At 37.5% G+C, this 16,047-nt stretch overlaps 1 protein-coding gene across 1 annotated transcript; it reads left to right on the top strand.

The window, feature by feature from the left end:
- Positions 1-514: 514 nt before the first annotated feature.
- On the top strand, positions 515-12,654 carry LOC129280263 (ryncolin-4-like). Its single transcript, XM_064112228.1, has 4 exons — positions 515-695; positions 8,508-8,653; positions 9,706-9,970; positions 12,368-12,654. The coding sequence occupies exons 1-4, from the start codon at positions 623-625 to the stop codon at positions 12,652-12,654; spliced, it is 771 nt and encodes a 256-aa protein (XP_063968298.1). The 5' UTR covers positions 515-622.
- Positions 12,655-16,047: the final 3,393 nt, after the last annotated feature.

Genomic DNA, 16,047 nt, shown 5'->3' with positions numbered 1-16,047 from the left:
GATTCGGCAATTATATCGACCAATTATACTCGGCCAAGTCCTATACATTAGACCAAGTGGAAGTTAGACCAAACTGTTACTAGAGCAATGGGTTTAGCTCGTATGGTATTAGACGATCAGAGAGTTTGACCAACTGCTACTGCTAGACCAAGTGGATATAACCCCCCCCCCCCCCCAAAAAAAAAAAAAAAAAAAAAAATGATAATGATAATAATACACATGCACATGGCAGAATAATATACAAATGACAGAAAAATTATTCGTTTGAATATCATATTAAAATCTATCACAAGTGAGACTTTTTGTATCAAAAAGGTCAATTTTTGGCCCTCTTGTTTCCTTTTAGAAAACCTGCCCGACAATCTACGACTAGACTGGACCCCTCATTTTCTTTGGCACATTACGCTACTGGTAATGGTAGTCGGTTCACAAAACATTTCCTTAAAAAAGGAGGAACTTACTTTTGTGCTATGTTTAGGTAATATTTCAACAAACACTTCCTTGTTCATAAACGTAACTTTCAAAGTCAAGAACAGTGTGTATAAAGCGAAGACAAATTCATTTTAAGATAGCATCACTCGCACTCTGACGTCTGCCTTCTTTTATATCCTGAAAGTTTGACATGGGTAATCACCGCTGTGCTAAGATATTTATTATCCTCCTTGTGGCGGGCACCACAGTGGCTCAAAATATCAGTAAGTTAAATTGTCGATTGATATAAATTCATTGCTGTTAAAAGTTATCGCTCATGTTTGATTATTGTTGTCCAGATATGGACTGTAGCGACTTACCATTATCATATAATAGTTGACTTTTTCTTTCTTTATTAACCGAACCAGCTGTGAATCCATCCGAATGCACGTATTCGGGAGGATACGGAAGTATTCTGTTCTCCCTCCCCGAATGCGAGAAAATTCGGGAGGATTCGGGAACAATCGTGGATGAATTCGGCTCGTTTTGAAATGTTCAAAACCAGCCGAATACCCTCAAAATATTCCCGAATGTGGCCACGCCAAATTTCATTCGGCCACATTTGGGATGTATTCGGATTGAACTCGGTTGGATTCCGGGAGGCAGTTGGTGTTTCCTGGGAAGCTAATTCTTGGCAATTCAGCCGTGATTCGGGGAACTCCTTGAATTAGAGACGAGTAGGTTCCTAATCCATCCGAACCAAGCCATATTTGGTCCGAATTTATTGGGGAGAAATCGGTTATGGTGTAACTCTGGCTGAAAAGCATGGGTTACACCAGAACCGAATGAGCTGCGAATCCATCAGAATTCACGTATTCAGGAGGGTTCCGAAGTTATCTGTTCTCCTTCCCAAATGAGGAAAAATTCTAGAGGAATTCGGCTTGTTTTGAGAATGTTCAGAACCAGCCGAATACCCGCCGAAATACTCCCCAGAAATCCCCGTCAATCATGATCGATGGCGCTTTAAACAAAAAAAATAAATTGTCAAGATTTCGTTATTTTATTTAAAGGAATACCCTCTCTTTTCAGGATTCCGGCTAAAAGTTATCAAAATATCCCCTTTTTTGGTCTGAATGAATATAATATCAAATATATATATATATATATATAAATCGAGAGAGAGGCGTAAATAATTTAAGCATTGACGCTATACTTGACGTAGCTTCCAAGTAACTCTTTTATTGCTAGCTTTCGGCCAGTAGGGCCTTCATCAGGCCTATAATTCATTGAAACAAACAAAATAGAACAAAACCATACAAATAAAATCGTAATAACAACAAAGTAAATAAAGGGTAACAAAGGGTACAGAACAGAAGGATTACAGTAAGATAAAAAAAAATAACAATAGAGGGGGTTGAGTACAGAACAGAAGGATTACAGTTAGATAACAAAAAATAACAACAGAGGGGGTAATTACTTAAACGAGATGGTGGAATACAATAGAAACGATTGGGAAACTTAAGTGTGTGGAAAGACAAGGTATTTGCCGGCATTGAAATTAACTTGGGTTTCTGTGCATCTGAAGGAGTAGTAAGTCTTGTGTAGTTAATAATGTGAATAAAAATAGAGGATAATGTTTCATGTAAAATGACAACTCGTTTCAGTATTATTCTATATCTTGTATTTGAGTACATAACTATATTGATCCGTTTACATAGTATTCAAGTAAGTGGTGATACAATATAGTTTGAGCTTGACATAAAAATGTACATTGTCATGCGCAGGGAAATATATACGTATAATTGATATTGATGTTTGAGCAGTAAGCAACATAATAAACATAATGAACAAAATAAACATACAGCCATAAGGAGCAAAGAAATCGTAATAATCAATCAAATAATCAGATATAATCAAGTAATCAATATATACTTAGCATACCAAATTGTATAGGGGTAAAGAGACGCAGCTATAAAACTATATGAATATAGTGGCCCGTTGTGACGGGTGAGACTGTAAATTAAACAATGAAATGGGTCGAAAAGGTATGTAAAGGGTTCAATAATTACCAAACATATTATGCATATATATATATGTATATATTACACAAGATCAGATATATTAAATACAGAAGTGGTTACCTAATATTCCAGTGCCGGGGAGAGTGTGTCGACTAGGTGTGCATGTATGAGGTAAAGTGAAGTGAATGTATATGTGTGTGTGCGTGTGTGGGGGCATGCAAAGGGTCATTGCTTAATGTACCAGGATTACTCACAAGGAGGTTGAAAATGATGAATTTTAAGTTGTTTGTAAATTCTCAACGTTTAATGTGGCTTAAACGATTACTTTACGGAGAACGGGATGCAGGATGGAAGTTGTATTTTGATTTTTGTTTTCGATCAGTTGGGGGGAGATTTATGTTTCTATGTGACTTTGACACTTCAAAATTAAATATAAAAATTCCCCAATTTTATTCAGAAAGGATGAAGGCTTGGCAAGACTTAAGGAAATATTGTTATTCTGAAGAGGAGGTTAACCCTATTATATTCAATAATCAACATATTTGTATAAAAGGTAAAACAATTTTTGACAATGATCTTTTCAACAAAGGAATATTTAGCGTTGATCAAATCTTTGATAATGGCCACTTGAAGCCTGTGACTTTTTTTTCAAAATCTCAGTATTACCGCAAATCAACTTCTCCAAATAATAGGTATTATGCATGTTATACCAGCAAGTTGGAAAATTTTTAATGGTTCAATAAAGTAAAAAAAAAATGATTTCGTAGACTTTGGGATAAGTATGAATATTGGAAAACAGGAAACAGCTTTTATAGTAATTAAATAAAAAACAATTTATAACTTGTTTATTACCAATCTACAAGAGCTATATAAATCAACACTCAAGGATGGTCAGAGTGACTTTAATTTTACTGATGTAGACATTTGTAAATTATTTGGATATATCAGGAGTACAACTCTTATAAGAAAACAAAGGGAATTTCAGTTTATGCTTTTACATGGAGCAATATATACAAAAGAACATTTGATGAGATTTGGTTTCGTGGGAGATAATTACTGCTCGTTTTGTTGTACAAAAACTGAATCGTACTTTCATATACTCATGGATTGCATAAAAGTTAAACCTCTGTGGCAATTTTGTATTGATCATTTTTGTTTAGCTGAATTAAGAACTTTGAATTTGAGGGAAATATTCTTAGGATTACCTGGAAATTCTTGTAGAATTAAATGTGTCAATTCTGTTATTCTTTTTATTAAATATGCAATTTTTGATTCCAGAGCTGAAGGCCGGGTACCATCATTCATTAAAATACACAAATATATTACGGGTTGAATAGAAGAAGAAAGTCGCCTGGCAACGAAGTCAGGCAAGTTAAGTTTACATTTACAGAAATGGGATGAACTGAAAGTGAAAAAGAGATTTGAATGTGAACAGGTGGGATGTGTCTAGTGTGGTGCGAGTGTGAATCCTGGTGTAAATGTTGAAGATTTTTTTTTTCTTTTTACTAATTCCTTTCAATTTCCCCTTCTCTTGTATCAATATGATCTTCAGGTTCTTTTCTTTCTGTATCCTATTTCGCCAAAATGTTAAGCGTATGCATGGTATGTGCATGTGTGTATGGGTGTTAGGGAGGGTGAGGGTGTGTGTGTATGTGTGTATAATTATGTAAAGTTATGTTGAAGCTTGATGTAAAATGGGATGCAATGATAATACATGTAGGTTGATTTCTGTTCTCCTGCAAATCAATTAGTCATTTGATATTAATTATTATTAAAATACATAGAGGGTTGGGGGCTCAGTTAAGTAAGTTTTTTTTTTTTACATATAAAAGTATCATTTTAAGGAATTTCATTCCGTCCTTATTTGCTTCAGTTTTTGGTAAATTATATATGTATTTTTTTTTTGCATATCCTTGTGGATATAAAATGAAGATTTGTATTTTTGTTTGTATTTATCTGGAGTTTATGTAATTAATTTGAATGAAATCCTTAATAAAAACATGTTGAAAAAAAAAAGTTATAATTGTCAACATTGATTCCATTTGGGGCGAGGATGCGTAGAGTGGTGATCCAGTAAGATTCTCGGTGTAAGATAATTGAGCGGTATTTGTTGTCAATCTGTTCTATTGCCATGATTGAAACATCGTTAATAGAATGATCAGCGAGGTTAAAGTGGAGGACATAGGGGATGATCTTAGTGTTGTGATTGGTGGTGGGGTTGTAGTTGCGGATTTCTGATCTGGTGTTACTGAATCTGGTGTAGAGTGTGTTTTCTGTTTTGCCAACGTATTGTTTATGACATTTTTTTGCATGTGATGAGGTATATGATCCATTCAGATTTGCAATTGAGTTGTGAGTTGATAGGGTATGTTTGGCCGGTGATCGTGCTGGTGTATGTTTGATTTTCTGTTGTGTAATTGTGTAACATGCATCTTTTTGATTGGCAGTTGCGGAAGCTCTTGATGCTGTTATTGTTGTCGTTGTCGTTGTGTCTTTTGTGTTTTGGTGTGGGGTCAGCCGCTTTTGTAAGGAGGTCACGTAAAGTGCGGGCTCTCTTATACATAGAACATGACGCGCTGCAATACACGCTGTGCAAAGGGCCCTCTTCCTTTATATATATATATATATATATATATATATATATATATATATATATATATATATATATATATATATATATATATATATATATACCTTTTCGCCACATCTCATTATGTTTAATATTCACAACTCAACAGCGATTGGTAGAAGTAAACTTATCATCACACTATATATATACATATATATATATATATATATATATATATATACACTGTTGTTCATAATTAAAGGTTGGATATTTTTTTGTATAGATGCATTTCTTTCTTAGTTCTAATTTAAATGCTTAAGTAGCCACTTTTGAACACGTGCATCGATTACATAATAAATAAGTATTGCTAAAGTAAAAGTCAGTCATGAAAAACATTCCACCACGTGTCGCGTCCTTTTGTTTGGCGCTATGAAAGGCAAGGTATTTTCTTTGCTGTCATTTTGGTGTCCTTTTCTAGCGGAAAGCCTACGTGTGTTAAGACATCGTTTACTGTGTTGGCTCAATCATTTTCCGTCAAATTTGACACAGAGTTTACTCACACTATGCCAGGCCGAATGCCACTTGTAATGCGTCAGAGGGTGCTTGCACTTCGAAACAATGGAAACAAGCAAGTCAAGATTGCGGATGCCCTTGGGATAGCTCAGAGTTGTGTCTCCAGAATCCTCAAACGATATCGAGAAGAGGGTAATGTGAGACCTAAAAAATCTACAGGACGCCCCCGAAGAACATCTAGTTGGGATGATCGGCAACTGATTAACACGTGCCGTTTGTGGAGAACACACCATGGAGTGAACGTTTCACACCAAACTGAGAACAGGAGATTGCTTCAGCGGGGATACAGAGCTAGACGAATGACCAAGGGTCCACGTCTCTCAAAGAGTTGCTCGACTCCAGTGGGCTAGGAGGCACAGGAGATGGCAGTTTGGGCACTGGCGACATTTCATCTTTACAGATGAAAGCCGTTACATCCTAGACCGTCAGGATGGCAGACAGATGATTCAGCGATTGCGTGGCGAGACTGCGTCCATGAAACCATTCAAGGAGGTGGAATGATTGTATGGGTCGGAATACACTATGGCGGAAAAATGCCATTGACTGTATCGGAAGGAAACGTCAACCCCGTCGTCTACTGTGACATCCTGGAGACCCAGTGTCTTCCATAATTATGCAAGAAGGGTATATGGAAATAACTTCCAGCTCCAAGACGACAACGCAAGACAACATAGGGCGCTTCTGATGAGAGAATTTCTTGACGCCGAGGACGTGCAGCAGATGCCATGGCCTGCTTGTTCCCGTGATATGAACCCCATCGAACACGCCTGGGATGCCTTGGGCCGAGCCATCAATGGGAAGAACATTATTCCTCAAAAATTACAGCAGTCAGCCCAGGCACTGACCGAAGAGTGGGATGCACTGCCCCAGGAGAGCATCAACAACCTTGTGGACAGTATGGCCAGGCGTGTGAACGCATTGATCCGTGTCAGAGGGGGGGGGGGGGGGGGGGAGCATACTCGATATTAAGTGACTGAATAACATTATAAAATAATAGGCTTTCATGTTGATAAGAAAATATCAGCATATTTTTGTTTCCTGTAAAATTGATAAAGGGTTAACATTTCTCGAAAAAAGGTATATTCTTACAAGGATTCCATCGTCTGAATGCCATTTCCGGTTTAAACCAGAATATACAGTTTGTATAAAATGATTATCGTATTTTGTCACGTTATATGTTGGAGAAAACCTTTGTGAGCAACAGTGTATATGTGTATATATATATATATATATACAGTTGAGGCCAGAAGTTTACATACACCCAGGAAATTCAAAGAAATTTTGACACTTACCAAACATCATAAAATTTACTGTACCTTATAAAATATTTGTGCTATCATGACGAATTTGATATCAACAAATTAGTATGTCATGCCCCTTCATCACATTGCTTTGTCATCAGGAGCTGAAAAATATTTAGATGTAATTTTTCCCCCAAAAATCTTCATATTTTAGACAAATTAAGATTAAATCTTGACAAAAACATTTCATATTTGTGCTAGTTACTTCTTAACACAATAATTTCAGATTACACTTTTTTGTTCAACGGTGACATATCATGATAGAAATGAAATATAAATCATAAATTTGACATTTATATATTTCTATGAAATGATGTTTGAAAATATAATAACAAACAATAGAATACATTTGGCACGAATATTACCTTTTTTCTTCAAAGAAAATTCCGCCTGAAATATACTTTAATCCCAACCTCATTCCAATCATGTGAAAGAGCTTAATACACCCTTTCATTTGATACCAATATTGTCATGGTAGTATTTATATCTCTGAAGATATAGTAAATTTTACGATGTTTGGCAAGTGAAAAAAATTTCACTGAATTCCATGAATTCCATGGGTGTATGTAAACTTTTGCAGCTGGCATATAAATATATATGTATATACATATATATAAATAATGGTGTCCTGCGTCATCTGTTGAGTTGGCCTCGCCTCATTATGTTTAATATTCACAACTCAACAGCGATTGGTAGAAGTAAACCTATCATCACACTATATATATATATATATATATATATTTATATGTGTGTGTGCGGGTGAGGGTGTATGTTTATAGTGTCTACAAGAATTATTTGTACACTACATACAACAATGCAAAATGAGAAGATGAACTATGTTGGAACCCAAAAATTCCTAATTTGGTCATCATAAAATAAAATTAATTTTATATCATATTAGAGAGATAATTACAGCCTTTGTTTTGATCTAGTTCCAAACTGTGGTCCGTCACACATGAATGATTATAAATCATAACATGTTATAATGCATATTTTCAGACCTTGTTTAATGTACAATTCGTATTTCAATCAGTACTTCGTATTTCTGCAAATGACTGCAAACGATATCTAACTGTTGTTGCATCGAATTTGTAAAGGGGTGCAAATAAATTCTTTTTCATATTTTATTTCCTGTCAATCTTAATATAAAAATGAAAAATAGGATAGCCTTTGTCTTGCACCTAGTTTCATTTATGCATGGGTGATCACAATTTGCAACTAGGTGAAAAACAAGGCTATACTTTTCTCTTTCATATGATATAATTAATTACATTTTATGAAAGCCAGGCTATGAGTTTCTGACTTCCAGCATAGTTCATCCGCTCATATATATATATATATATATACATTGAAAGTCCGGGGTTCGATCCAGGCCGCGGCACCTATGCCCGTGAGCAAGGCATTTAATCTACAATGCTCTTTTATCCTGCTTTCAAATATTAAAATGGAAATGCTATATGCATTATTGGTAACTCGGTGTGCACTTGTTTTGTTTAAAAAAAAAATACATTCTATCGATCGCTGATTTAATGAAAATCTTACCTTTCGTACGAATGATTTATTTTGAACGCAGGCTATAAAAAGTACAGGCCCATCTTCTAATCCCATCATGTCATTGTGTTCTATGATCAGGCCCTGGCCGCCCCCGTGACTGCGCCGATATTAAGATCGTCGGACGTTCCAATCCTAACGGAGTTTATCTCATTTACCCCGATGGACAAGGTGCTATTCCCATCACCGTTTACTGCGATATGGAAACAGAGAATGGAGGCTGGACAGTGAGTATGATATTACTGGACTTCTAGGAAAGAATAATAACTTAAAACAGGAAAAATTAATAACTTAAAATAAGGGGGCGTCGTGGTCTAGTGGTTAAGACTCTCGTCTTTCAATCTGAGGGACGTGTGTTCGATTCCCAGTCATGGCGTGTTTCCCTTCAGCAAGAAATTTACCCACATTGTGCTGCATGTGAGGTAAATGGGTACCGGCAGGAAGTAATTCCTCAAAAAACTTTGAGTATCGGAATCGGTAAAAGCTCGTCAGGGGGGCAATAAAGGTCTTTAAGCTCGTCAGGGGGGGCAAAAAAGGTATTTTAAGCTCGTCAGGGGGGCAGGTATATGTCTTTTGTATGGGTTGTTGCTCGTCAGGGGGGCAGAGTGCCCCCCCTGCCCCCCCCCGTAGGTACGCTAGTGCTCATGGATCATTTTACCCAATTTTTTAGAGTGTAGCTGGGGTAGTTATAGGAGCGCCTTGAGCACCTAACAAGATGGATAAGTGCGCTATAAAAATCTTATATTACTTTTTATTATCTATCATTAATATTAATATTCATTTCTTGTATAACTTATATTTTATTCAACGTTTTTATGCGTTTGCAAAGGACATAAACTCACTAATTCCGAGGCGAGCAGGGTGTAGCATTCATTCTGTTTCTGTTTCTGTTTGTGGTAACTCCCGTAGGAACTCGAAGCGAGGAAGGGAGTACCATGTGAATATTGAATTACTTTAGGAAATGAGAGCCATACAGATAGTCTTTAATTTCATGAATATGCAAGAGCCAGGTATAATCGATGGATATGACAAAAATCAGTTAATTTAGAGACTCTCCCGAAACTCCGTCTCCCCATATCGAGTGTGAAGCCTATCTTCTCTATTCAGCACAAACCCACACATAAACGCACATACCCCCTCGCGTACAACCACACGCTTACACAGACGTAAATTAAAGTCAAACGTGCACAAGTCTCTCTTTCTTTCACTATATCCACCCCCCCCCCTGTTTCTATCATTTCCCCCCCCCTCTCTCTCTCTACATCTGTCCATGATCTAGGTCATCCAGCGGAGAATGGATGGTTCTGTTGACTTCTACCGGTATTGGGCCGACTACAAAAGTGGTTTTGGGAACGTCTCTTCGGAGCACTGGCTCGGCAACGAGAAGATCCACTTTCTCTCTAGACAAAAGACGTACGAACTAAGGATAGAGCTTGAGGAATTCGACGGACAGACGGGCTTTGCTACCTACAGCAATTTCAGTGTCGGGAACGAGACCACAAATTACGAACTCTCAAGAGTTGACAACTTCGTTGGAAACTCAGGTACATACCACTTCAGGGACCTGAGAAGCGGGGGTGCTGGGGGTGCTGAAGCACCCCCAAAAATTATCCTGGGGGTGCTGCGTGTATTATTTTCCATAGGCAGCACCCCCACGAAATTAGGTTCCCCCTGTATTTTTTTTAATATGTTATAATGTACATAATTATCACATCAGGCAATCGCAAATCATTTATATAGTCTTTCACATATTCCAATAACATCCCTCCTATATAACGCGACTCAATCAAGCTCCAGCGGGGCAGCCACTCCACTCCGATACAGACGTAGTCGCGCGCAATACGTGATACACACTGGGGTGGTTGAAACTTCCAGGTTTTATGTCGAATCAAGTGAGCGCGCGCCCGACCGCCCGTGTATTGTATACAAAAATTACAAGTAATAGAAATCAAATTTCACAGTCTTTTTTTCGCCCTGCCCCATGGCCCTACGGGCTGGGAAGCGGGGGTGTTCGGGGTGAAGCAACCCCAAAATTTGGGGGTGCTGCGTGTGTTATTTTCCATATATATAGGCAGCGCACCTCCTGGAAATATAGTGGTAGGTATGATAAATGACAGAAATGTAATGAAAATGAACGACGTTTTGTAGAACCCCCCCCCCCCCACTTCAGAATTTTCTGACACATTACTTGAAATAGTGTTTAAATTCACCCTCTTTCAGATCGGAATATCAAATGTTCTCTGCTCGCGCTTCGCGCTCGCATTATTGATTTTTATCATAAAAATTGTATTTAGAATGCCCAGATACTATATAGGTCTAACTCTAAACACGCGCACGCATGTTTTATTCAGATACGCAGCTTCACCAGCTTGATTTGGGGGGGGGGGGGTACTCCGGGCTGAAAATATTTATATCAAATACATTTTATCAAAATAAATAAATTTTATCAAAATCTGATAACGATTAGTTAAGTTATTTAATTCTAAAGTTTAGCAATATTTTTATGAAAATGGTGATATGCATGTCGTCATGAATATTTAATAGGTGGGCTGATGCTGTCACATCCCCACTATCCTAGCTGTTCCTTGTGGAATCAAAATTGTTTCATTTTTTTCATACCAGAATGAATGATATGTCTCCCTTATAATGAAATAAGTTGCAGCAAAGAATATCTAATGGACTAAATCAGTTGTCAATTCAACTGTTTTGGTTCTTGAAAGGAAAATATTGAATAAACCTAATTTTATATAATAAAATACAAAAGTGGGGAATAATGCTAATCTTTAAAATGCAATAACTGTGATTCCTTGTCTGATTTTAATCAAATCTTTATTCTTATGTTCGTCTGAGTTTTCTTTATCTGTTCAAACCATTTTACATTCAGTGTGGAGTTTCAGATCAGAATATCAAAAAATTTCAGCTCGCGCTTCGCGCTCACATTATTAATTTAAGAATATATCCAATTACCCATCATTTTCTTGATTTACAAAACATGAATGGAATGTCCCGTTTTCAGGTCTGAAATCTCAATTTTGTTTCCGCTCGCGCTTTGCGCTCGCATCAATTGTATAGTTATATACCTATCCTGTTCATGATTAGAAAAGTGCATAAGATGTCTCGTTTTTAGGTTTGAAATCTCATTTTTATTTCCGCTCGCGCTACGCGCTTGCATCAATTGTATAGTTTTATACCTATACTCATCATGATTAGAAAAGTACTTAGAATCTCTCGTTTTTTTTGGTCTGAAATCTCAATTTTGTTTCCGCTCGCGCTTCGCGCTCGCATCAATTGTAAATATACCTATCCTGCTCATAATTAAAAAACGTGCTTAGAATGTCCAGTATTTAGGTCGGAATGTCAAATTTTTCAGCTCGCACTTCGCGCTCGCATTATTTGATTGTTGATATATGTATCGTCTTCATGGGTAACTGCAAAACAGTCCTTATAACACGTCCCTTTCGATCAGGCCAGAGCGTATATAAAAAAATATCTGCTCGCGCTCACAATTATTATTTGTTACATACGCATCTTGGACCACAAACATTGCTCAAAATGTTCAATTTTCAGGACAAAATACATGAAATTTCCACAAAAAATAGCTCGCGCTTCGCGCTCGAATTATCTAATTATATATTTATGTTCTTTTATAAGAAGAAAGCCAAGAAGTGACTGTCATATATATGTATATTTATATATATGTGTGTGTGTGTGGTATGTGTAATTATGTTAAACTCAATTGTGTCTGCCCCCCCCCCCACCTCTGAGGAGAGATTTCAGCACCCCCACTGAAAAAATCGTTCCCAGGTCCCTGTACCACTTGAAATACATATTCATTAGGAGTAGTTCACTATTTGAAAAAAATCCTCCACCATCCTCTTCCTTCTCACCATCGTCATCACAGTGATAACCTATTCATAAAATGAATTTTTAATTCAATGCAGGAGACTGTCTTTCGTACCATGCTGGTCGTCCTTTCAGTACACGAGACAGGGACAACGACATTAGCCCGCATGAGTGGGAAAACTGTGCCGATCGCTACAAAGGAGGTTGGTGGTACCATGCCTGCCATCATGCTAACCTGAACGGCCAGTATGGGGAGAAAATGTCGGCAGAAACAACCTCCCACGGTGTGGTATGGTATGATTGGTCCACTGGAAGAGGCCTACCCTACACCCTCAGGAAAACCGAGATGAAATTTCGTCCGACGAATTATCTCAGAGGTTTGTAGAGAGTTGCATTCTTTATTTCTTAAATATATATTTTTTTTTGAGGGGAGGGTATTGAGACTCAATGTTGGAAAAAGTGAGGGGACAAGGGAAGAATATGATAAACCCTCGTAAGTGTCAAAGCAATATGGCGCCGTATAAACACTTTCAACGGACGCCTCATGGCCTGTGTATATACGGCACTATTAACAGAGAAAAATAATTTTCACAATTCTTCAACTTGAAAAACAATGAATAAAATTGGAAAAGAAGAAAGATTAAACAAATCGAGGGAGGAAACGGTGTACCCCAGCGTGCCATCGAGTTTTATTTTAGAAAAGAAAAGTTTCATCAGTATGATATAAGTCTGCAAACTTGCTTTTATTATGGCCGAGGTTGATATTAAAACTATTCAGTAAAATTGGTCAACACCTTTACAATTGCAAATTATTTCTTTAAATGAATATTAGAGAATTTAGAATTAGGCTATAAGGTGGGTCCTTTAAATACTTATATAATATTCACTGGCCTTAAGGGGAACAACAAACAATTGCCCGCAAAAGAGTCATATTCGTCAGAGTCTTTGACGAGGGCAATATGGGTCTTTTAAGGGCAATATATTTGATGTTCCCCGAAAGAAGAGCCAGCCAATATTTTTTATTATAATCCAAATCAGATATCTAGAGCAAAAATCAGGATAATAGTGATATTTCTTTTAAAAATAGAGTTCTTTTGTGTCATGTTAATATCAGGGTCTAGGCTCTGTCTGCACTTCACCATTATGACGTACTTGGGTAATTTTTATTTTTTTCTGCTTGTCAAATTTTTTCGGGTACGAAATATCCTTAATTTGTGGTTGAAAACCTTTTAATTTCGGCTTGTCAAAATTTTCTTCCGAAAAATTCGCCCCCCCCTTTTGGAAAATCCTGGATCCGCCCCTGATTGAGACAGAGGAAAATACAAATAATATACCTATCCCTTCCCGATATTCAGAAAATGTAGGGCAATACGGTGTTGTAAATGACCAGCTCAGATGTCTGATACGGGTAATTATTTATATAATATTGACTGGTCTTGAGGGGAACATCAAATAAATTGCCAGCAAAAGAATCATATTGGCCCGAGTCATTAATAGACGAGGGCAATATGGGTCTTTTAAGGGCAATATATTTTTGATGTTCCTCGAAAGAAGAGCCAGTCAATATTTTCATTATTATCCAAATAAGATATCTAGAGCAAAAATCATGATAACAGTGATATCTTTTAAGAATAGAGTTCTGTTGTGTCATGTTAATATCAGGGTCTAGGCTCTGCACTTTACCATTATGACGTACTTGCAAGCGCCCAGATCCATAGTTGTCTTTATTTACCGTGTTTACACTTAATCGGCATTTGAATCGGCTCGCGGTTCTGAGCCGCGAGCCGATTCAGCATCGGCTTTTTCATAGCGTGTAAACGCGAGCAACTTGAATCGGCTCGCGGTTCAGAACCGGCAATTTGCACCACAAAAGTAGTAGGTTCTGAACCGCGAGCCGATGCAGAATCGGCTTTTTTACTACGTGTAAACAGAAAGCCGATTCTGCACCGGCAATTTGTGCGCATTTCAATTACTGTACCATTGTGACGTAATTGTAAGCGCACTGATCCAGCGTTGTCTTTATTATGACGTATATTGTAGGTATGCGTATCAAACCGCGAGCTGTAACAACGTGTAAACGCAATCCAAATGCCGATTCTGCATCGGCATTTGGTTCAGAACCAATTGCCGATTAAGTGTAAACACGGTAATTATGACGTAGATTGTTGGTGCGCGGATCATTATGAGGCGTATCTCTTCATACGCATCATCAAAGGCCCGGATGACAGACCAGGGAAAATACAAAGGTATATTTTGCGTCGTCTCTGCGTGCAAAGTCAATACACGCATTGAGACCGAGGAAAATACAAACAATATACCTATCCTTTCCTGATATTCAGAAAATGTAGGGCAATACGACTTTGTTAATGACCAGCTCAGATATCTGATACGGGTGATAATTATATAATATTGACTGGCCTTGAGGGGAACATCAAATATATTGCCAGCAAAAGAATCATATTGGCCCGAGTCTTTAGACGAGGGCAATATGGGTCTTTTAAGGGCAATATATTTGATGTTCCCCGAAAGAAGGGCAGTCAATATCTTTATTATCATCCAAATCAGATATCTAGAGCAAAAATCATGATAACAGTGATATCTTTTAAGAATAGAGTTCTGTTGTGTCATGATAATATCAGTGTCTTGGCTCTGCACTTTACTATTATGATCGACGTACTTGCAAGTGCCCAGATCCAGCGTTGTCTTTATTATGACGTAGATCGTTGGTGCGCGGAACATTATGAAGCGTATCACTTCATTCGCATCCTCAAAGGCCCGGATGTGAGACCAGGGAAAATACAAATGTATATTTTGCGTCGTCTCTGCATGCAAAGTCAATACGCGCATTGAGACCGAGGAAAATACAAACAATATACCTATCCCTTCCTGATGATAATAAAATACAGGGAAATACGGTGTTGTAAATGACCAGCTCAGATGTCTGATACGGGTGATAATTATATAATATTGACTGGCCTTGAGGGGAACATGAAATATGTCGCCCGCAACAGAATCATATTGGCCCGAGTCTTTAGACGAGGGCAATATGGTTCTTTTAAAAGCGACATATTTGATGTTTCCCGAAAGAAGAGCCAGTCAATATTATTATTATTACCTAAAGCTGTACAATTTGGAATTCAAGCCACTGTTCGGAACAATTTATATGCCTGTTTGCTTATCACTACTTCTGATTTCAGGTTATTTGCGACCATAGCGAAGTAACCTTTAATAAGCAATTGTGACGTAATTGTTACCTTGCAGTCGCGCATCATGCATGGCGCGCACATACACTCAACGCGTAGAAATCTTGCGCTTGGGTTACGTTTGTGTATGCACTGGCCGTGCCGCGCGTTACATAAATCCACGGTGGTTCAAAGCAACAATTAAAACGCGATTAGACGATATATATTTTCAAAATTGGCATGCTGAAATGTTTTCAAATTCACTGTGCTAAAACTATCGCATTTTCAAAGAAAATTGCAGCTGTGAATTATCTCTTCTAAAATTGCCTTTCAAATACAGAATTACTTTTAATTAACAAGATTCCGGTGTGGAAACCAGCGTCTGCCAATAGCATCCGGTAGATTTGCAAATATTGAGCGATCACAGAGAATATGCACTATATGTAATACAACAAAGCTGGGTGATGAATTTCATTATTTGTTCGAGTGCCCTGCATTTCTTAAAGCAAGAAAGAAATATATTGATGGTTCCTATACAAGCCGTCCAAATGCATTTAAAATGTTTAAGCTATTCAATTCTTCCAAAATGTCAACAT

Source organism: Lytechinus pictus, chromosome 17 (assembly GCF_037042905.1).
Source record: "Lytechinus pictus isolate F3 Inbred chromosome 17, Lp3.0, whole genome shotgun sequence".
NCBI classification, from domain to species: Eukaryota; Metazoa; Echinodermata; class Echinoidea; order Temnopleuroida; family Toxopneustidae; genus Lytechinus; species Lytechinus pictus.
The sequence above is the reverse complement of the archived record's forward strand: the minus strand, read 5'-3'. Positions and strand labels throughout refer to the sequence as shown.

Coding starts and splice junctions, on each gene's coding strand:
- LOC129280263 (XM_064112228.1), top strand. CDS start 623: ATGGGTAATCACCGCTGTGCTAAGATATTTATTATCCTCCTTGTGGCG. Junction 696..8,507: donor CACAGTGGCTCAAAATATCA/GTAAGTTAAATT, acceptor TTCTATGATCAG/GCCCTGGCCGCCCCCGTGAC. Junction 8,654..9,705: donor CAGAGAATGGAGGCTGGACA/GTGAGTATGATA, acceptor TCCATGATCTAG/GTCATCCAGCGGAGAATGGA.